At 42.9% G+C, this 22,717-nt stretch overlaps 2 protein-coding genes and 1 long non-coding RNA gene across 6 annotated transcripts; 2 read left to right on the top strand and 1 right to left on the bottom strand.

The window, feature by feature from the left end:
• The first annotated feature begins 264 nt into the window (after positions 1–264).
• mtcl3 (MTCL family member 3) lies at positions 265–8,256 on the top strand. 2 transcript variants are annotated; one of them, XR_014894354.1, is made up of 11 exons: positions 265–402; positions 1,496–2,281; positions 2,522–2,746; positions 2,880–3,038; positions 3,689–3,760; positions 4,125–4,444; positions 4,671–4,830; positions 6,750–6,819; positions 7,038–7,342; positions 7,414–7,584; positions 7,691–7,820. XR_014894354.1 is itself a non-coding variant. In XM_085291029.1 (11 exons), the coding sequence occupies exons 2-11, from the start codon at positions 1,556–1,558 to the stop codon at positions 8,043–8,045; spliced, it is 2,520 nt and encodes an 839-aa protein (XP_085147155.1). In that variant the 5' UTR covers positions 265–402; positions 1,496–1,555; the 3' UTR covers positions 8,046–8,256. The 2 variants fall into 2 exon arrangements, 1 of the variants encoding a protein (XP_085147155.1); XM_085291029.1 differs by adding an exon at positions 7,935–8,256 and having other exon boundaries at positions 7,038–7,584.
• LOC146563749 (uncharacterized) lies at positions 4,057–9,427 on the bottom strand. Its single transcript, XR_014894355.1, has 5 exons — positions 9,288–9,427; positions 8,710–8,818; positions 7,657–7,825; positions 7,389–7,553; positions 4,057–4,800 (listed from the first exon to the last, which is right to left on the bottom strand). It is a non-coding gene; the product is annotated as an uncharacterized LOC146563749 (long non-coding RNA).
• Positions 9,060–22,717, top strand: mtcl3a (MTCL family member 3a). Of its 3 annotated transcripts, XM_085291025.1 has the most exons (8): positions 9,335–10,736; positions 10,967–11,134; positions 15,332–15,634; positions 17,436–17,981; positions 18,244–18,323; positions 18,539–20,366; positions 21,198–21,233; positions 21,316–21,455. In XM_085291025.1, exons 1-7 carry the CDS (start codon positions 10,311–10,313, stop codon positions 21,213–21,215), a joined length of 3,369 nt encoding a protein of 1,122 aa, XP_085147151.1. In that variant the 5' UTR covers positions 9,335–10,310; the 3' UTR covers positions 21,216–21,233; positions 21,316–21,455. The 3 variants fall into 3 exon arrangements, with proteins under 3 accessions (XP_085147154.1, XP_085147151.1, XP_085147150.1); XM_085291028.1 differs by lacking the exon at positions 21,198–21,233 and having other exon boundaries at positions 9,060–9,388; positions 21,316–22,717; XM_085291024.1 differs by lacking the exon at positions 21,198–21,233 and having other exon boundaries at positions 9,339–10,736; positions 21,316–22,717.

Below are 22,717 nucleotides of genomic sequence, written 5' to 3'. Positions count from 1 at the left end.
CTGCATAACAAAAAATATATATAAATGATGGGTAAATGATGCTTATATGCTTTTAAAATAGAAGACAATCATACGCCCTGCATGTGCAGACAGTCTAAAAAAAATTAATGATTCAATACCAGGTTAATATAATGCTGCGAGAACCTGTGTCCAATCACAATTCAGAGCGAGGCATCGAAAGCAGGACAGACTGAGGCTCCTGCCTTCTTCCAATGAGAGGAGCCCAGCTTCGTTTCCGTGCAGTTCGGCCCCTCCCTGCGATGATGTAATGTGATGAATATTGAAACAGGTTGCTCGGTGGTCGGGAGGCGCTCGAGTCAGCATCTCTTCTGCATCCCCATCATCACTACCCTTTAGCATCTGACAAAAAGAAGAAGAAGAAGAAAAAAATTCCCAGAAAAGGTAAGAGATGGATTTGAAAGTGCATAATTTCCACGTGGCGATACCTTTTTTCTTTGAGTACTCAGGCGTGTTTTAGATGAATGTGGGCAACAATAACCTGTATGAAGGGCAAATGTCTGACTGTATTCCACATTATGTTCTCAGGCAGGCCTCCAAGGTGGGATGATTTACACTTGCTGCTGCTGTTTGTTTGTAGAAGACACATCAGGCAATACATGAGCCCGTATGAGCAGTTTTTTCCCCTCAGTTTGGACTGATTTAGTATTCTTTGGTTTTTCGGCGCTAAATAGGAGACTGTGAGGCAGCCAGTCGATTCCTGGTCCATTTAAAACTGAAGCAACAAAGAGAGAAAAAAGCATGAACAATGCCAGCTGTGTAATAGCTTAAAAAGGGCGTTTTTCTTTTATTGCCTCTGACACTTTTGTCGCTCATCTTCCATTCAAGTAATGAGTCAGCGGGCATGTTGGAAACGAAGAGTAAGATGATGGCTGACAGGAAACAGCTATCTCCGGATGAGTGTGAGAGTGGTTCTTAGTGATCCATCACGAGGCTGGATCGCCCTTTGTTTCTTTCAGGGCGCTCGGGGATCAGATCAGGGGCCACTCTGAACCGGCTGTTTGTCAACTGAGCAAGTAGCGCTGCTTAATTGGCTGGCTGCTGTCTAAGGTTTAATAGCCAATGACAATAGGTTACATTAACCTCGCAATCTCTCTCTTTTTCTCTCTCGCCCACTTCCCACCCGTTGGGTGCGTGTGATGTAAATGTGGATTGTCTTATTACCCGGCCGAGCTGCAGCTGATCTCAAACACATCTCATCTAACAGGGTCTGTATGACTGACTGCTTAATCAGTGGTGCTCACAACACAACTACTGGCAGCTTTCCTCTGGCAATGGTGTAACCTAATTAGCCTTGCCTATACACGGTGATCCGTGGTGCCTCCCGGTGAATCTCTGCCAGTTCCCCCCAAATTTTATATATTTTTTCCCGCAGGCTTTACTCCAAGAGGCAAATTATTTGATCGACCTGTAGAGCGTCGTTCTTCAGCCTACATCCTCTCTATTTTTTATGTCTAAAAAGTCAATTGTCCCCCAGGTACAAGGATACTGGTAAAGGGGATGGATGTTGTTGATGATGAGCTGATCCTCTGACACCATGATGAACCCATCATCTGCCGAGTCGCCGCGGCAGCCAGACAATAGCAGCCGGAAGCAGCAGCAGCAGCGATCGTCGTCTCCGGCTGGGCTAAAAGACGCTGCTTCTAAAACTACGCAGAAGGGCAGCAACCCGTCAAAGCCCATCACATCAAAACAGGGTGGAGGAGGAGGAGGGGGAGGAAGAAGTAGCCGAGGTCATTCTCCAGTCTCCACGGGCAGGGAGCGGCAGGCCGGAAGCGCTCCTGCCACCAGAGGCGCGGCTGCTGTCCAGCCTGCTGGTGCTGAAAATCCGACGCAGAGCAGGCCCGCGGCGGCGGCGGCAGACAGAGGAGCCGTCCAACCATCAGAAGACGCTTCCTTGTCCTCCAGAGCTGATCAGAACCGCGTTGTCTCCGACCAACCCTGCGCATCCAAATCCCCCAAACTGAGGAGCAAAAATCCGAGGGGAGGGGAGGCAACTAGCAACAAAAAGAGCTCGAAAGGCACAGTGGGCTGCGGACCCGGCTTCTGGAAGGAGGGATGCTTGCAGTCCGAGCTAATACAGTTTCACTTGAATAAGAGTTTAGGAAAGAAAGGGACAAAGATGCAGGCGAAATCAGCATCTCCGCCGGGCTCTGAGCCCGAGCTGTCCCCCGAGCGCGACAGTTCGCAGGTGGCTGCGCAGCCAGACCAGAAACTACATGAAGAGCTGGAGAGACTGGAGGATGAAAACGAGGATTTGAAGGTAATGCAATTCTACGCCAGGGTTTAAATTTTCTTAAATAATAGGCCATGGTTTTTCTATTCTTCTTCTTTTTTCTTTTGGCGTGTTCAACAGTCGCACTTGTTGTATTTGCACGCTTACTGCATGATCACCGCTGCTGTAGTGCTGCTGAAAACTACATATTTATGGAAGTGTCAAATTTACCGAACAGATGCTGGATTCGATTATTTCATCACGCATTTCATTTCCACGTTTTATTAGAATGAAATCGAGGAGATGCGGGCAGAGATGGATGAGATGCGGGATACCTTCTATGAAGAAGACGCATGCCAACTGCAGGACATGCGCAGAGAGCTGGAGAGAGCCAACAAGAACTGTCGGATTCTCCAGTACAGACTAAAGAAGGCTGAGAGAAAGAGGCTCAGGATCACAGAAAGTGGCCAAGTGGATGGCGAGCTGCTTAGAAGTCTGGAGCAAGACCTGAAAGTGAGTCTTTGGATGTCCCATCATCCTCATTATCATCATCTAAATTAACGATCAAAACAATGACTGGAGCTCCCTCCTCTTTTTAATTTCCTATATGCTTTTTTTCTTTATTCTGTCTTGACTCCTCTCCCAGGTGGCAAAGGATGTGTCTGTGCGCTTGCACCATGAGCTGGAAAATGTGGAGGAGAAGAGGACAAAGACAGAGGAGGAGAATGAGAAGCTTAGGCAGCAGCTGATAGAGGTGGAGGTCACCAAACAGGCCCTGCAAAATGAAATGGAGAAGGCCAAAGAGGTGAGAGGCTGAAGCCAGTGTGTCTTCATTTGTTTGACTATCTGTGACAGTTACACAATGCAAATTGTTACCTGAACCAAAAGTTAGACTATAAGATGCCATTTGAATATCACTGGAGAAAATGTGAAGGTGAGGTTGAAGAACAGGGTTCAAGAGCAGATCAGGCAGTAATTCTTAATATACTTTCAGAGTTTTTCCACAGTTTTCCAATGCTCCAGATTAAAATGAGCTAAAATGTAAGTAAAATAATCCCAAAACAAAAACAGAAAAACCTGCTTTGGGTACTCTGGGTTTATAGCAATATAACAGCCAGGTTCGTTGTCAGTGCAGCAGCTCTACTACCCTGCAGTAAAATTACATATTTAGGACAAAATGTCTTTCTTATGATGTGATGTGTAAGAAATATTTATATTCACAAACCAGTTGTTTTTGGGTGTTTTTCTTCAAGGCTCTAAAATAACAACTGCACAGACAGCAGCGTGCTTTGAATTTGAATATCTTACCAGAAACATTCTGGAGGGCGAGTTTAAGCAGTCCTCTTTTTCCATTAGTGAGTGTTCAGTGTTCCATAAATCTGGATGATATCACTGCCCTCAGTAAGAAAACGCCAAGCTGCCGCTGATGGTGATGTAACCACTGTTTCCCCGCAGCTCTCACTCAAAAGAAAAGGCAGTAAGGACGGGCAGAAAGCAGACAGAAAGACTCCACAGACCCCAACAGAGGTGAGTCAGCAATTTATAAGATTATAAAGGTATAACCTTTGGCTGATATGTTTAATAAAGAGGTTATTTTTCCTGTGTAAATCTCCAAATGAAAAATAAATGTGATAGACTGGCTGGAGAGTCATATTTCATAGTGAGTAAAAGTAACATGGAGTAACATCAAACCTGGATCTTGGGTGTAAATTTTTAAGCAGGCTACCAAAGTCATGAGAACACCAGAGAAGCTATATTGCTACTGTATTGTCTCTGGTTTGTCTATGAGACTAAAATACAGAGAACTTAAAGAATGGGCAAAATACTTAAGACGTACTTTATTTATCTCAAAAGTTGGTAAGAATGAAATAAATGTTCCATCTCTTCACAGGAAGAAAATGAAGATCTGAAATGCCAGCTAGCTTTCATCAAAGAGGAAGCCATCTTGATGAGGAAAAAGATGGCAAAGATCGACAAAGAGAAGGACCGACTTGAGCAGGAGCTCCAGAAGTATCGGTCCTTTTATGGGGATGTGGACAGCCCTCTGCCTAAAGGTGAGGCTGGAGGGCCTCCCACCACTCGTGAATCTGAGCTGAAGCTCCGTTTACGCCTTGTGGAGGAGGAAGCAAACATCTTGGGGCGAAAGATTGTGGAGCTCGAGGTGGAGAACAGAGGGCTGAAGGCTGAGCTGGATGACATGAGGGAGGACAGGTACTTGGCACTCATTCATCAGAATCCTGATGAGTCAACCGGCAGCTTAGTGGAATGACATGATAGCTGTTATGAAAAGAAAAACTGGGGACTGGGGAACATTAAATATGTAAATTCTGACAAAGATAGTTATTGAAATTATTTCAAGTTTGAATATGCAGAAGCTGGAAGAGTAAAAGCACCCGACGTCCTCATTAACACTGCTCGTCTGCTCTTTACCCCCTAGTCTGGCAGCAGCTGGAGTGGATGGCTCTAGCAGTGGAGGTCAACAGAGCAGAGAGCAGGGTGAGGCTCTCTCAGAGCTCAGGCAGCAGCTTCAGCTGGTGGAAGACGAGGCCGAACTTCTCCGCAGGAATCTAGCAGATGTGGAAGAAGAGAACAAAAAGGTAAAAAATATATATATATACAGTGGGGCAAAAAAGTATTTAGTCAGCCACCGATTGTGCAAGTTCCCCCACCTAAAATGATGACAGAGGTCAGTAATTTGCACCAGAGGTACACTTCAACTGTGAGAGACAGAATGTGAAAAAAAATCCATGAATCCACATGGTAGGATTTGTAAAGAATTTATTCGTAAATCAGGGTGGAAAATAAGTATTTGGTCAATAACAAAAATACAACTCAATACTTTGTAACATAACCTTTGTTGGCAATAACAGAGGTCAAATGTTTACTATAGGTCTCTACCAGGTTTGCACACACAGTAGCTGGTATTTTGGCCCATTCCTCCATGCAGATCTTCTCGAGAGCAGTGATGTTTTGGGGCTGTCGCCGAGCAACACGGACTTTCAACTCCCGCCACAGATTTTCTATGGGGTTGAGGTCTGGAGACTGGCTAGGCCACTCCAGGACTTTCAAATGCTTCTTACGGAGCCACTCCTTTGTTGCCCGGGCGGTGTGTTTTGGATCATTGTCATGTTGGAAGACCCAGCCTCGTTTCATCTTCAAAGTTCTCACTGATGGAAGGAGGTTTTGGCTCAAAATCTCACGATACATGGCCCCATTCATTCTGTCCTTAACACGGATCGGTCGTCCTGTCCCCTTGGCAGAAAAACAGCCCCATAGCATGATGTTTCCACCCCCATGCTTCACAGTAGGTATGGTGTTCTTGGGATGCAACTCAGTATTCTGCTTCCTCCAAACACGACGAGTTGAGTTTATACCAAAAAGTTCTACTTTGGTTTCATCTGACCACATGACATTCTCCCAATCCTCTGCCGTATCATCCATGTGCTCTCTGGCAAACTTCAGATGGGCCTGGACATGCACTGGCTTCAGCAGCGGGACACGTCTGGCACTGCGGGATTTGATTCCCTGCCGTTGTAGTGTGTTACTGATGGTGACCTTTGTTACTTTGGTCCCAGCTCTCTGCAGGTCATTCACCAGGTCCCCCCGTGTGGTTCTGGGATCTTTGCTCACCGTTCTCATGATCATTTTGACCCCACGGGATGAGATCTTGCGTGGAGCCCCAGATCGAGGGAGATTATCAGTGGTCTTGTATGTCTTCCATTTTCTGATGATTGCTCCCACAGTTGATTTTTTCACACCAAGCTGCTTGCCTATTGTAGATTCACTCTTCCCAGTCTGGTGCAGGTCTACAATACTTTTCCTGGTGTCCTTCGAAAGCTCTTTGGTCTTGGCCATGGCGGAGTTTGGAGTCTGACTGTTTGAGGCTGTGGACAGGTGTCTTTTATACAGATGATGAGTTCAAACAGGTGCCATTCATACAGGTAACGAGTGGGGGACAGAAAAGCTTCTTACAGAAGACGTTACAGGTCTGTGAGAGCCAGAGATTTTCCTTGTTTGAGGTGACCAAATACTTATTTTCCACCCTGATTTACGAATAAATTCTTTACTAATCCTACCATGTGAATTCATGGATTTTTTTTTCACATTCTGTCTCTCACAGTTGAAGTGTACCTCTGGTGCAAATTACTGACCTCTGTCATCATTTTAAGTGGGGGAACTTGCACAATCGGTGGCTGACTAAATACTTTTTTGCCCCACTGTGTATATATATCTTGTAAAAAAAAAATCTACAAAAAAATTGAAACATTTCTGCAACATCAAAAACAAACAAACATTTTTTTGCAGTAACTGCGAAAAATGTAAATATTAAAAAAATAAAAATGCTGACAGCTTTCTAGCACCAATTTTCAGGAAAATTGCAACAAACTAGATGTAGTACTTGACATTTTTAATTTTAGCAACATAAGATGGCAAGTGTTTCCTTGTTTTTCTTTTGGGTAAATGACTCTGATTGATGCTAAACACACATCAGGATAACACTGAGTTTCCTCTTCAGGTGACAAGTGAGCTCAATAAACTTAAATACAAGGCTGGGTCCCACGAACCTGGATCAAGACACGGAGGAGGTTTGTATGTTTTTTAATATTCTAAATGCCTGTCATTGATGTTGTAGCAGGAGTCAAGCAACTGCACTGCAAGTAAAGAGGCATCTCTTCTTTTTAAGCTTATTAAATGTGAACCAGGTGAAAAAAAATGTGAAAAAAAACCCCCTCCAGGAGCTGCACATTCAACCCTAATTTGAACTAATGCTCCATTTTCCATTGTTGCATTATTTCAACCCCAGGAGGAGCTGACCCTGCTAAAGTGGAGGCTCTCCAGGAGGAACTGAAAGCAGCGCGTCTGCAGATCAACGAACTGAGTGGCAAAGTTATGCAGCTCCAGTACGAGAACCGCGTGTTGCTCTCCAACATGCAGCGCTACGACCTGGCCTCTCACCTGGGCATCCGTGGCAGCCCTCGCGACAGCGATGCAGAGAGTGACGGAGGGCGGGATGATGACACACCTTCAGCCTCGGCTTCCTCCCCTCGCCTCCTCCCGCCACATCGCAAACGCGAGGGCCCAATTGGAGGAGAGAGTGACTCAGACGAGGTGAGAAACATCCGCTGCCTCACCCCGACGCGCTCTCTTTACTCACCTGTAGATAGTCGTTTTTTATCCAGAAGCCTGAAGGACCGGCAGCAGATGATAGACATCCGCATCGAGGCGGAGAGGCTGGGTCGGACCATTGACAGGCTCATCACTGACACCAGCACTATCATTTCTGAGGCCCGAGTATATGTCACCAATGGGGAGCTGTTTGCTAGGTTGGATGAGGATGAGGAAGGTGGCAGGTAATTGTTACATGAAAAAACTATCACAGTTTTGTGTGATCACTACACTGTCGTAGTCTCCTCCAAATTTACCTGATTTTGAAAGTCCAAACTTGTTCTTCCTCAGGATCAGAGAGCACGAGCTGCTGTATCGTATCAACGCACAGATGAAAGCCTTCAGGAAAGAGCTGCAGAGCTTCATAGACCGCCTGGATGTCCCCAAGCAGGACGACAAACAGGCAGAGGAGCCACTTTCTGTAAGCTGATAAAAACAAGAGTGACTGTCACATTTCCCCCCCACACTTTTCTTCTTCTAATGCTCATCATTCTTCTCTTCACTCCCATTTTTCCTTCAACTGCCATCGCTCCAGATGTTTCAGCCCATCATTTTGCTGATCCTCATTCTTGTTCTGTTTTCCTCACTGTCTTATGCCACCATTTTTAAACTGGTATTTCTTTTCACCCTGTTCTTTGTACTGTAGAGCACACTTTCTGTATCACATTATGTTTATTTTTTATTGCTTCTTTTTTTAAAACATATTCATTTATTTCACTTTTTGTTATGTTGAACACATTACATAAGGTCACACAAGGTACAGTTTTTTTCATTTTCCAAGTATGACCCACTCATCTGTTCAGCTGCTTTCAACATTCCCTGGAGACCACACACCTAGAAGCGACAGTGGAGTTTTAGGTGAGTATGTCATTCAATTTTTCCTACTGTGAAAACCTGTGATAGAATTCCCTTCACAGGTCAATCTAGGTTTAAGATGATTCTTTGAATCAGAAAGAAAAGCTGTCTGAAAATACCTGTGAGGGGAAAAGTTTGTGCCTTATTTATGTGACTACAGGAATAAACACACATCTTTTATGAATACTCTGTCAAGTCTGTGAAAATGCACATAGGCCTACACACACTCAAGCACCCTCCCACAATAACACTGACACTCATACTGTAGGACTACATCTCCTGCAAGTTCTTCTTCTTAGGCAGCTGTGCTGAGTCACCACCAAATGTCAGCCTAATGTACAACAGATCATCCACACAGTCACGGGAAGCATAACAGGAGCACTGTCATTTTACCTGCATTAGTGTTGCACTGAGAATCTTACAAAATGCCTCTGGGTGAGTCTGCAAAAGCATACCGTTGGTGAATCTGTTTATCCAGCGGACCTGACCACCAGGACGGGGGCGGAACCGGTCTACTGCTTTCATCCCACCGGTGGGATGTTTTACGTCACATATTAGGGCCAGCTGTGGAGGGAGAGAGGAGGAGAGACGTTGAGGGAAAGGGAGAGAGAGAAAAGGGGGATTTTACTCCAGTTAATGAAAGCATAAATTCAGCGGTAGCCTCTCGCTCTCCGATCTTTTTTAACTGAACCGCCGCATTCCAGTTACTTCAGCCAATTTTGCTGGCTGAAATGAAATGTGTATGTTTGGGGGATGAGGACATTCACTGCAACACTCGGGATTATCAGAGGAAAAACAGGTAAGAGCGCAGTGTTTGGTTAAGCTGCACGTGCTTCGTATTTTTGCGCGTGAACATAGCATACTAACACAAACGCTATGTAGTGCATGTAAATGTAAGCCGCTACTGTTATTTCGCCTGCTAATTACAACGTTAATAATAAAAGCAGCACGAGTTAGCCCACGTTTTACAGGCCTGAAGTTACAGACAAGGCTAGAGTCACAGTGGTGGCTCTGAGGATGAATACAAACACACCCTTCGTCGCTTTCCTCGTGATAGTCACCCCCTCTCATGCTAAGACAGCGGATGAGAAATGGCTAAGAGAGAAGAGATGGCAGGCTTTGTTTACTGGGGAGGTAAGTTTCTTTTGCAGGAGTTTGAGATACCGTGTGTTAGTATTACGCTAACAAAAAAAAAGTTTCAAAAAAAAGAAAGAAAGAAAAAATGTGCGCCGTTTCTAAAGAGTAAAGATTAGCTGTTTTTAGCTAACAGTGAGGTGATTTGTTGCCATGGGTACAACACACGGTGGCACCTCTTGCGACGTAATTAGAGGAGCCCGGTGTAGATTAGAGCATCTCTTTTACTCCTTAATACCCCTGCAGGCGCCGTTCAGCTATTTGGCTTTAAGGGTATAAACTCATGGTTACAGGGGGTAAAAATACTCCGCAGCTCTTACATCAGTGCACTCCACGATATATTTTTGGGAGCTTCTCCCATTCGCCTCAGAGTGGTTACTGGGTGTCTTGTCATTGCTTGCTCTGGATTGTCGCCTACAACGTCTCTGTGTGTGGGGCAGAGACGCGGCACGGAGCTGAGCGTCCCGGGATGTATTTTTTTATTTTTATTTTTTTAAACATGTGAAATTAAAAACAGCGCAGGTTTAGGACACAGCAGAAAACCTGCAATTTATTTAAAAGAGAGAGCGAGAGAAAATACCGTAGGGATTTGCTGCAGAATGAGGACTTAACTTCACCCCAGTGAAGATATGGAAGGGACTCGAGCGTCCTGCGTGAGCGCTGCTGTGACTGCTCACCCGAGCGCTGCTGTTTGGCCGACGTGGGATTTGATCGGCTTTGGATAACTTTTTCTGCCACTGGTCACCACTTGAAAAGCAGCTGGAGTTTACGAGAAAGCATGCCGAACTATTTGAAAAATGTTTCCTACGTATCCCATACGGAGAATCGATGGATCTACTTAAAGATTTGCTTTGTGATAGTACTCTAACAATCGATCCAGTCAGGTTATTGTTTTAATGTGTTCTTTTAATGCACTTAAGAAATGTGGAGCGCTTTTGTGAACGGCGCGGGGCTGCACAGTGGGGGCGGTGCTGGCGGGGGATACGTCCCTTCTCAGGGATGGGAGTTTGTCCCGTGCTCCAGGATGGAGAAGACAGACAGAGGCAAGGGAAAAAATCGCAACCCGTTGAGGAGGATCTCTTCCCCACCCACGGTCTTCAGTCAGATCTACGACACGCAGCTCGGTGCTTCCCCCGCAGGTGTAGAGGGTGAAGCGGGGTCCCAGCTTGAGATTCACAGGGGGCAAATGTGGCCAGGTCCAGAACCCCAGCAGCAGCAGCAGCAGCGGGAAGCCCAGCATACACGGCTAAAAAAGAAATTTGAGGATCTAAAAAAGCGACACATACATGACAAAGAAGAATGGATGCGCCAGAAGGAGTCATTGTTGAGAGAAGTGGCTGACATACAAGTAATTGAGAACATTACCACTCGTCTGTCAGCTATACTAAAATATAAATATTTTGTCAGTAGCACACAACTATAAATTGGTGTATTTAATGTTTAATGTTCTTAGATTATTCTTTGGAGTGAAATTGAACGTTTAATCTTTTGTTTGTGTAACCAGCTGTCTATTATCAAACATCCGTCCTCTTCTGAGTTCTTCTGTGATTGTAAAGGAAAAAAATTGGTTTCCTGCAGGGAGGGGAGAACAGGAGGATTCTGTTGGACCTGAAGACGGTTTTAGAAGAAGTGCAGGTGGAGGTGAAGAGAGAAGAAGAGAAGAGAACAGAGCTTCAGTTGCAGTATACCAGAGACAGATGTGCATGGGAGCTGGAGAAAGCTGAACTTAAATGCAGGATTGCACAGGTAAGTGAGGGATGATGGTGACTTTATTTTTAATATATATGTACACACACAGACACATCTTATTTTAATAATTGCATATTTTCTTGTGTTTGCGCATGGCTGGCATTCATTGTGGTGTAAATTGGACTTGCTGCCAATATGGCAGGGTGATAAGTCACAGTGGCTTCTGTCCAACTCAAGCCTCAGCTCCGACAAAAGATTTGCATGGAGGAGACAAACTTAGTTTTCCCACTGAGCCAGAAACCAACACCAAACTTGGCTTTCAACTGCTGGCTCTGGGAAAATGAAACATTAGCCTGTTTTGGCAATGGATAGCTATTGTTAAACGTGGTGAAAAAGGACAGAAACTACTTGAAGTTAAGTTTGCATACCAGTGCCATGCTGTGTTGGGCACCGTATGGATCACTTGAATGACCATTCACAGCTATTCTTCAAAGCAGTGTGGCTTTAGGGATTTAGCATTTTTTTCTGGTTATATCAGAAAATGGATTTATTTGGCTGCTTTAATGCCTAAATCTTATGAGACTTGTTCTTCCTTTGTAGATCAAAAGAAAGGATACTCTGTTAATATTAAGACTTAACTGCACGCTGACTGCTTTGCATGTCTCTTTGCTCGTTGGAGCTGTAGTTTCTCTGTGATGTTGTGATGGCAGCAGCTTTATCTGCTAGATGAGCCCCATATCATTCCTATCACAGACTTTAAACTGATTGATCTCCTTCTGAGTGAAGTCATGAATCTCCTAAATTCTATAACATGGTGATAGAAATTAAGGGGTTGCTGCAATGATACTGCTGAGAAGTAATAACACTAGAATTAAACTAAGTTCCAGGGATTTGTCAGATCACACACATTGGTTTAACTATCATAATGTAGCTTTTCTGTATGTGAGTAGAGAGCAGACTGTGACTTCTCAGCTCTTCTCTTTGTCCCCCAGGGCCTTTTCACAGTGTGGTTGAAAAATAGCCAAATAAAAACGGACATTTACTGTTCTGCTTTGTGTCCGTAAAGCTCAGTGAACCAGTGTGAGAAAGACAATTCAGTTTCTGCAGAGCATACCATGATACCAGAGAAACACACACTGATGTTTTCACCAAGATGCTGTAAATGTACTGTATTAGAGACTGTTACCTGCCACCTGAGAGCTTTTTTTTTTTGGCACAGGTGTCTGTCAGTGTCTGTCCTTGGTATATGTTTGCAAAGGCCTCATAGGAGTTTGTGCCATAGTGTTTTGTGTTTGTGTCAAATGAGAGTATTTAGAATGTTGCCTCTCATGCACACTCACAGTTTTCTGTATGGATTGCACAAACAGACAAAAGTGAAATGTGACATGCTGAGTAAGATTTACTCCATTGTAGTTGTTTGTCTTGATGCCACATCCTGCCACAGTTTAGGTTTTTGGGCACAAAAGCATAAACTGTTTACCAAGAGTAAAAATAAGGCCGCTCTTAAAGATCCAAATCCAAACTATTTACAGCAGAGAACTCTACTAACTGACTTGCAGACTTGTAATTACCTTGCATATCAAATTGGGGTGGGGGTCTATTGTTTGTTTCACTCTTTTCAATTCTGTGTGAACTACTGAACTAAACAAATGTTCGTTGTCTGTGAAACACCTCATAAAGGTTGACAAGAATGAATGCAAATCAATGAGTGGAAATCAGCCGCACGAACTGGGTGCAGCTTCATTTCACTTTGAAGTGATATGTGAACAATTTCAGCATGGGTGACAAACTCCTCTGTCATTTTCAACATGTTGGTTTCACTGTGCCAGAAGCAGAAGTATCAGTTTTTTTAGTGAGACAAAGCAAACACATGGTGTACTATGATGGCCAGAAATCGCTAGGGCGCTTTGAATGTGACCTTTGATCACGTTGATGACAATCTATAATAGTAATGAAATGAAGAATATTTATACATGTCACTCTGTGCATGTATGTTTTAAAAACTGCCGTTAAATGCATTCGACTGAGTCATAAAGTTAAAGTGGTATCAACTGAGCTCTTTAGTACAGTATCCTGCTAGCTGAACAGCTAGATGCTGTTTATTTATTAGTGCAGTTTAAGGAGACCTTTTGAAAGCAGTATCAGACTTTAATTTATTCTCTTTTGGTCGTTTTGTAGGTGGTGAATCATAAAGAAGCTGCGAGATTTAGCCATATGAGTCGTTTTTTTTAAAGTTTGGCTTCACTGATATGTTTTGTAGATTAATTGCTGTACCAGAGATTATGGGCTTCAAGCCAAAGTGAGTCAAATAAAAGGCTGCAGTATTTTATCAGCAGTTGTATGTTTGTGCTCATATATTCATATATTAAAGGCACATCATTTTCTTTGGTGGGCTTTTGTATTTTGTAACTGCTATATGTTGTTTCCAGATACCAAAGAAGCATCCAGGGTCCCAGGCAGAGGTCTTAGCCCCGATATTTCCAGGCATATTTCCCTGCATGCCACTGATTTATGAATGCTGCTGGCAGCTAGGAGACATCTCATTCTGCTTTAGCAGCCAACGCTCCCTTCTCCCTTTACCCCAGCTCCCCGCCTCCCCTTGGAATGTAACATTGTACAAGCTGTGTGTTCGCTATTTATAGTGGGTCACCCTGGTGACACAGTTACCTTTATATACCCTGTGTGCCATACAGTGACTATCAGGGTGGCCAAGAGTAGTTGGAGGTTGTGTATCAAAACTGAATTTAAGGATGTGAATGAGTATGTTTCCTTGTGCTGGAAGAAATGCTGGTAATCTGTGTCTCTGTTTACATGTTCCTGCAGTATTTCCTTTATAAGACAGTTTGACTTCCTTTGTCAATCATTGAAAACTTTGCTTGGCTCTTTATTGTGACTCCAAGCATGTTATTTCTTTATTTTCACAACTTGTTTACATGTAGATGTTTAAATAGAGTGTGGACAGCACCCATCATCATCCATCTCTAATTGTGGAGAATTTTGAAAAGAGCTACAGGCAGATTGTGTTGACTTGTTTTCCTACTCCATAATTTGTTGATCCCAGGCCACAGGCAAAAATAACACCATGACCGAGGTTTTTGGTTTGTGTCTGCGGATGGACACTGAAATAACGCATTTGTGCAAGCTTATGCATTATCTCCCTCTTTCTAACAAACACTACATACAAACTCACACACGCACATGCACACACACCCAGGCACACTAATATACTGTATGCACAGGCGTTGTCCTGGGCTCTTTCCAGCACCAAAGCCTTTTTTTTTTTTTTTTTTTTTTTACTAGCAACAAAAATGCACATTTGCCACGGAATGCACAGATCTGTGTACTGAAACACCCCCCTGTCCTTAGTTCTGTAAAAAAACACATTCTCTACATCAGATGGGTTTTCCCCAAAACTGCTATATTAAACTGAGGCCACCAGTGCTCTAGTGTTTGTTATTTTCAGGCTAAGTCAGTTTTCTCTTTCTATCCTTTTCTCTTACAGTTCATAGTTTTGTGAGATTTCTTTTCATACTCAGTAATTCGATAACATACTTTCAGTGTCCATGTTTGGCTGTTCAACAGGGAAAATCCCAGGGGAAATGCCCATCCTATCTTATTTAAAAAGGACCTTTATTTAATTAAAACAGAAAATTCAAATTGAATCCAATAAGATTGGCATATTAGTAATGTTTTCAATGCTATTTGCATTGAAAGGAATCATGGTTGTATTCTTATTTGTGTTAAAAAACCATCTTAACACAAATAACTGGATTACCAGACTGTCATTTGACTGAGGTCACATCTGCAGACATATTTTCCTGTGTGTGAAAATGCCATATCCTGCACTGTATCCTGTGCTTGTTAAGTACCATAGAAAAGAAAGTTGAACCCTGAACCTATGAACCTGTGTGTGGGTTCTTACAGGATATTTTCAGTATTCAGTTTTTTTGTCTTTCTCTCTCTTCCTACTTGTGAACCCACTCACACTTATCCCCATGGTGTATTATTCCCCCACTTCCTCCACCTTCTCTTCCTGCCCCTCCTTCATTCTCTTAATTCCACATTTAACATTTTCTCCTACTCCTGCCTTCATGTCTTGTCATCTGGCTTTCATCCTCTGGTTCTCCAATTGCAATTTATCCTTTATCACGACTGTTTTCTACAATGTCTCTCCCACTCTTTTTCTTTCTATCTCCCTTCTAACTTTTTTTCTCCTCCTCTGCAAACTGTGCACTCCCTGTCTGGTTCTTTCAGTTGGAGGGTAGAGAGGCTGCTGGATTGGTACGTGGAGGGGTCCAGTCAGCAGCAGGACCTTGCTCTTCAGCTTCACGGTGCACTCGAGAACAGCACGGTGAGACATTGACGACCTGCAGGGAGAGGGAAGAGCAGCAGAGGATCCTGGCAGATACATATTCTACGGCTATGGACCTGCGCAGCCGCGTAGAGCACAGCGAGAGGGACTGGTTGAGAGAGAAAGCTGAGCTGCTGGAAAGGTTTGACGTGGAGAGAAGGGAGTGGGAGAGCCAGCTGAAGGATATGCAGAAGAAAATAGAAGAGGTAAGATGCTCTTAGTGTGAAGGTATGTCTACATTTCATTAGATTTGTGGTTAAAGGTGAAAGTTGTCTTTACAGTCACAGTCAGGGAAATTTTGTTTTGCAGCACGTTTATATAACAGTAAACACAACAACAACAAAAGCTTATCACAGAAAAAGTGAAACATCCCACCAAGTATGCAAAAATTACAAACGTTGTATAGTAGTTGTTGAGTAGTAGTTAACTTAGCCACTTTTAATTGTCCATCCATAACAGGAAATTATATGATGTATGGCTTCATATAGCTGCTACAGTGTGTAACACTTCCCTCCTTCACATCCTGTTCACCATCAACTGTGTGAAAACATCCTCCCCGATCATTACAACGGAGTTTGAGGAAAGAAAGGCATTGGAAGAATTAGAGCGCTCTGTTAGTCCTCTGGACTCTGAGACAGGCGAGAGGCAGTGATTAGGACTGTCAGTGACCTGGTGTGCTGCAGTAATGAACTCCTCCATATGTAAACATCTATGTTAGACAAGTCTGCAGCAGTCAGAAAAATTACTGGTTTCTTATTTATATTTGGATAATAGAATGTGCTGATATGGTGCAATTGGTCCCACCTTGGTGTGAAGTTATTCACACTTTTCTAAAGTGCAAATTGACTAATTGAACACAAGTTTAGGAAATCCTTGATCTTTAATGTTTAGAAGTATACCTGTTTATGTGAGAACAGCAGAAAAGGTCATTGGTGCCTTACTTCTAACACTATTGGACATCTACAACAAGCACTGCATCTGCAGAAGTCTGGGCATTGCAAATGATCCCACTCATCTTTTGTGCAGTCTGTTTTCACTTATGCAGTCAGGGAAAAAGGTACAGGACCATTCGCTCAAGGGTCACGCTCCTGTTAAACAGTTTTTGCCCCTACATCAATCAGGCTGCTGAATTGAAACAATAGACTAGACATTACTAGCTGTTTACCATCCTGCTATTTTGCACTATACACATTTTTATTTTTGTTTAAATGTTGTTTTGTTTTTATGTAGTTTCATAAAGTTGAGAAATTAAACAAGTGGATTGAAATCTGACATGCCCAGAAAAGCAGATTAGTGTTTTATACCCAAGTAGTTGGACAGAGCAAAAGCACTGGAACAATTTGCTATGAAAAGAACATGTGGCTCTAATTTGCCCCCTTGAGACCAGAAAATTAGAGAGGAAAACAACAGAGGAATAAAGAAGGCTAAAGCGCAGTAGTCCCATCTAGACATTGCATGATGGGAAGGGAGCCTAGTCGGCATGAATTGCTTACTATTTTAAGATTTCCATGGTAGGAGGCCAAAGGTTATCCACTGTTATTTAAGAGAAGTCTTTGAATGTTATTTTCTTTAGTCTGCCGTGGTCTAAAAATGTTCATTAGCTATCTTGCCTGACTTCTCATCATTTAACGTGAAGTTATCATTATGCATAAGCAGTGGATCCAGAATTTTACTGTATAATCATATGGTGCCATTTATAGGCTTCGCACTGCTTGAGCCTTTCATGAACTGTTTTATCTGTTATATTTAATCTCATCCAAAGGTTGAGGTTGGAGTATGCTGTAGCACACTAGTCTGTTAAAAGATGCATTCTTGTCACTAAATTAATAATATCACTGGATAAAAAAAATGTTATTACAGATATTATTTTTCAAAAATATTTTCATTCCAAATGATATATTTGCCTAGATTAATAACAATATTGCATTTCCTTCACTATTAGAAACCTGAAAGTCTGTCAACATAGCTGTGTAAATTCTGACCTCTATTTCCTCTTCCCATCTCTAGCTGTACTGTGAGGTGAGAACCAAGCGAGCAGGCCCTGGACTGGACAGTGGCAGACCGGATGTTCACAGTGATGCTGTGCATAGACTCAGCATCCGCTCCACCAGCACAGGGTCGAGTCTTCTCAGCGATAACTCCCACTCGGAGCCACTCAGCAGCAGCAGTCAGTCAGAACCAAACAGACATCCATCTTTACCTGGACTTTATCACAACAGAAGCATCAGTGTTGATGGTGGTTGCGGTAACAAAAACAGTCACCACTCCACCTGCTTCCAGAAAGACAGTCTGTGTGATTTTATTGTTGGTAATGAGTTCGCTCGGAGCCAGTATTCACAACCTAAGCTTGTGGATGTATTGAAATCTGCAGGGACTTGGCAGCAAAGCTCAGTCAGTGATAATAAGGAAGATGTGGATACAGCAGAGCTTGATGCTGATTATCACGGAGCCCCAGAATGTGGAGTTAAAAAGGAAAATGTTTGTAAAGGCAATGAGGAAAGAGGCCTGAGCGACGGCAGTGACAAGAAGACAAATACGATTGCTCTTAATGCTGTGAGGGTTTTATCTATTTTTTAATTTGCTATTAACTCTAACACTAGATATATTACATTATATTTATCACTGGTGGTGTTAAACAGTATACCCTTACTCTGCCCTGTACTTGTATTTTAGTCATCACTTGGTGACCTTTTGCAGATAATCCTCTTTATGTGACATACCACCAGCTCTAGGTTTTAGTGATAAAATACTCTGGCATTACACAATATTCATCTTGTCTCATTGTCTTTCTTTCTGCAACGTTTGTCTGTTTCAGGCTCTCAAAGAGATTGCCCGTGTAAGTGAGGAGCTTTGTAGTTACCAGGATGAGATCAGAAAGAAGAACGGAGATAAGAGGTAGATCCCTGTTTTTATGTTAACTCTCTGGCACCAGCATAGGAGTAGGATAATCTGTGTCTGCTGAAGCTCACCATGTACATAGTGTCAATGCCATGTGTGTTTTATTTCAAAGTGTAAATACATGACATTTCTCTTCAAACTTCAGATGTAAATTGTCTAGATTGATTTTGTAGAAAGATACTGGACTCAGTTTACACTTTGTTTGCTTTCAGGAATCGATCTGAATCTCTGTGCCCATCTCAGGAAAGTGACATACTCTTTGGCCATAACGAAACGCGCCTAGATGTGGATGAAGCTCCTTGTGACCTCAGCCAGATCTACGATGATCTCCTGGCCTTGGAGAGGGAAAATTGGATCACTTTGTCTCCAGGTAACACCTGGCAAGTAAAAAAAGGGCTGAGTGAATCCTGGACAACAAATAACACCGATCCAGATGGCTACACAAACACACAGACAAGCCATGGAGTGCACTCTGAAATGGATACAGCAGCCCCACCCATCCCTCCTCGGACCTCCTCCTGGAATCTGAGCACTCCCACCCATCCAGACACAGAACTGCACATCCCAGAATCTCCAATATCAACTGTGAAGAAGTGCCATAGTCCCTGCGCTTTAGTGGACAGAAAGTGTAGCAGCCCATCCATTGTCAGGAAGTTTGGGGCTATGCTACAAGAAAATGAAGGAAAAGTTTTTGTAGATGGTGTGGTAGCATCGTGCTCGGTGCCTGCTAACTCTAACTGTAATATGGCCTGTTGCCATAACCGCTGGTCCTGTGATACAAGCAAGTTCACTAACAGTAAGTTGTCCACATATGGATCTGTGCAGAAAAGCTTCTCTGAATCCAACATACGGACTGCCAGGAAAGATCTGTGTTCAGATTACTGTCCAGGTGTTGGAAATTTAAAAGGTGCTGAGGCACAAACACCTCCAACTGTCAGAGAATTACCTGTAGAGTTGCTCCTGTCCTCACCTGTCAGCCCCAACCTTCAGGGATCCAGAAGAAACATAATGCTGGAACAAAAAACAGCTGAGTTCAACCGAACTTTATTTCAGGCAGAGATGGGCCGTGGGGTCGATGGAGAAGACAGTCTTAATGCAACGAATACCAGCTCAGTGGGTTTCCAACCGGTCCATACAGAATCTGATGTTTTACCTTCCAAAGAGACTAAGTTTGAGCCACATTTTACTGATGCAACCTCTAGCATCATGGGTGTGCATCCTGAAGCAACTGTCTCAGAGTCTGCAATACAGAACCCTGAGGTCCAACCAAGATCAGTAAGATGCACCACTAAACCAGAGGAGGCTATTATAAAGCAAGAACCTCTTTCTGTATTTTCAACTGTTCCACCACAGGCTGTTCTTAGGGAAGCATCAGTACCCTCTCATAATCCTGCACACCATTGTGAGGTCAAGCACAAAGTTCGAACAGCAAGCAGTCCTTCGAAGAAAACACAACACAGAGGAGCAACAGAGGGTCTTTTTTCTGAACCGGTCTTGCCTGCAAGTACTCAGCCAGCTCAGCCTGTGGATGATTCCAGCTCTAAGAAAGAGAATCCCCATGGAGCAAAGGCTCAGTCAGTCAGAGCTGCTGTTTCACTCCAGCAGCTGTCTGCTGAGAACAAACAAAGACAGACGGCACAGCCAAGACATGTTTCAGGGTCTTCCTGCCAGTCTGACTCCTCCAGGCCTGGGCTTCGAATAATGAATGACCATCCGTGGAAACCCCTCACTCTTGCTGCATACCCGAGGCCTGAGGGATCCAGGTCCAACTATGGAGCAGTTGAAAGAATTCTAAAAAATTATGAAAGTGCAGCTCGGGCACAACTGAACCAACAGAACGAGATGCATTCTAACTCTAACCCATTCTTCAGTGCTGCACATGAGAAGAACGCCACAGAACTGGACATGCTGAATGTGAACCCTCTGCCTTTACCTCTTACTTTGAGACACACACAGAGTGCCCCAGTCATGCACCCCAGTCATGCACAGCTAAGCAGCCACAGTGCCAGTGGTGTGAAAGAGATACAGCTTGTAGTGCAGGTGGGTGGAGCTTGACAGAATTATGCACACTTGTATTAATGGAAATGCTTTTTTCATTCAGCAGATCTTCACAATGAAGATGTTAATATAAAGAGAGTTCACTTGAAGAAAGTCTGCAACTATGTATTTAAGTTTGAACAAAATCTATTTAAGTAACACTATATTTTTGGGGCCAGTTGGATGGACCAGGAAGTTGTACATTTTGTCCTGTTCCATTATGAAACACTAGGCAATTACCCTTGACTGAGGACAGCTCCAGTGGGAATGTTGTTTATTTCTGGTATGTGCTAAGAGACAGAGGCAGGCCAAAGCCTCCATTATAATCTGGGCATCTGGGCCATTCCATTGCTTAAAGGCTCTTAACAAAAGGAACTGGCAGTGTGGTATATAAAGTTTAAAAAAGGGAGGTCTGCTCACCCTCACTGGCTTGTCTTTCATCTTTCAATGGTTCTATAGTGGAAGTGTTTTTCTGGCCTTTGTGTTGAAATTACAGAAGTATCTGCAAGAAACCAGCTGACTAAATGCCCTTGGCAGATTGCAGAGTGGAGTGAGCTGAAGTGATTATGCTTCTTTCAAGTCATGCAAATGTTTAAGAAATTGTGCAAGTAATTATCAGCCAGTTTTATTTGACCTCGTGAAAAGAACGTAATTGGAGGCACAACTGAGGAGCACTACCCAAGATCATTCTGAAGTGCTTTTAAATCGGTTTAACTGCAGCATATGTAAGATATTCAGTTTCACTTTCCCCTCGACCACCATGTGTGACTTTTTCCACATAAAAATGCTTTATTTTAGTGTTCCTGTTTGAAATGTGCCTGTTGTTTTCCCTAGGGTCAAGAAGACAACTAATGGAACACATGACAGAATGTAAAGTATCTAAGTGTGTGAATTTGATTGAAGACAGGACGGTGTGATGATCCTAAATGTTAATTCATTTTTTTCCTCTCAGGAAAATGAAGAGCCTTCCTCCACCCACAAGAGCTTTTCAAGACCTGCCCGCCCAGCCAACCGTCGTCTCCCCTCGCGATGGGCCAGCCGCTCCCCCACTTCGTCCTCCTCCACCTCGTCCTCTCCCTCTACCACTCCTGTTGTGCCTCCATCCATTCCCCTTCAGAAGCTCTCCTCTTCTTTTACATACTCACATGCCTTTCACATTGAGACTATCATCATTTGATCTTCACTGTGTGACCGAACCAACCAGAAGCCTTGAATAATAACCTCTGAATTTTGAACCTTTGCTTTTTACTGTTGTATATAAAAATCCGGACTGCCTCTTAGCTACTCCAGACTAAGAAGTGCTTTAGTTGTGAGTTCATCAGCGAACTCTTAGAATGTATGGTATCCAGTGGAGCCTAATTGACCAAGAAAGGTAAGAAAGTGTCTGAAGCGGCTTCAGTAATTCAGCAGTACGCTTTGATTAATCTGCTAGGAATCATACCTTACATCCGACGTTGAATACATCACCTTCCAAGGAATAACACAGCCGGCGTGTCATTTATTTATATTAACCATCTGAAAGGATAATCTCTGCTCAGGTCTGGATTCTAGCTTTGACTAGTGTAGCCTTGCTAATCCATCAACAACAGACACTTCACTTCTCACTCTGATATATAAACTGTATTTACACATTGAAAGTGATGTTGATTCATGATAAAGTGGTTAAACTAAGTAAAATCCAAAAGAATGTGTTTACAATGTACTTTATTTTGTATTTTGCGTGCATCGTGTTTATGTGCTTTTTTAGCACAAAGTGTGATATTACATATACAACATGTAGCATCATGTTGACTTCAGAGATAAAGATGGTGGATTTTCTTTTAGCATTACTTTCTCCCAAACAAAAGTGTCAGTTTTCTGCCTTCTTGATCACTATCTTCAGTACATGCCTGGATTGTACCTTGCCTGTGACTAAAACACATTGCTTGTGGTTTTAATTTTTCTTTACTAAGCAAAAAGAACATTTACTTGATATCAACAGGTTAAATGTGAATTTTTTTTATAACTTGGTACCAAAGGCTGATTTATTCAACATTTCCTCTTTTTTTTTTTTTTAATTAAATGCATTGTTTGTAATTACATTTCTTTTGTCCATCCACTTCTGATGTTTTCTAGAGTTTCTGTCAAAACTAATTCTTGAGCTCCTGCTTAATTGCATAACATGGCTAACAATGCATATGAAAGACGTAGAACAGCCTTTTTCTCTACTTTTCCTAATTCTGAATGGTCACATATCAGGACATTACTCAGCTGAGTAGTACAGTATTTTTGAGTCAAAGTGGTAAATCATGAAAGTGATGCCTTTGCTGTTCATTTTGTGTAATAAACATAAGGATTTTGCTTCTCTTTTCACA

This window comes from Mchenga conophoros, linkage group LG11, assembly GCF_057382185.1.
Source record: "Mchenga conophoros isolate Kocher_MC1m ecotype Shallow Benthic linkage group LG11, M_conophoros_male_GT1.1, whole genome shotgun sequence".
NCBI lineage: Eukaryota > Metazoa > Chordata > Actinopteri > Cichliformes > Cichlidae > Mchenga > Mchenga conophoros.
Note: the sequence above shows the minus strand (reverse complement) of the source record. Positions and strands in the feature narration are given on the sequence as shown.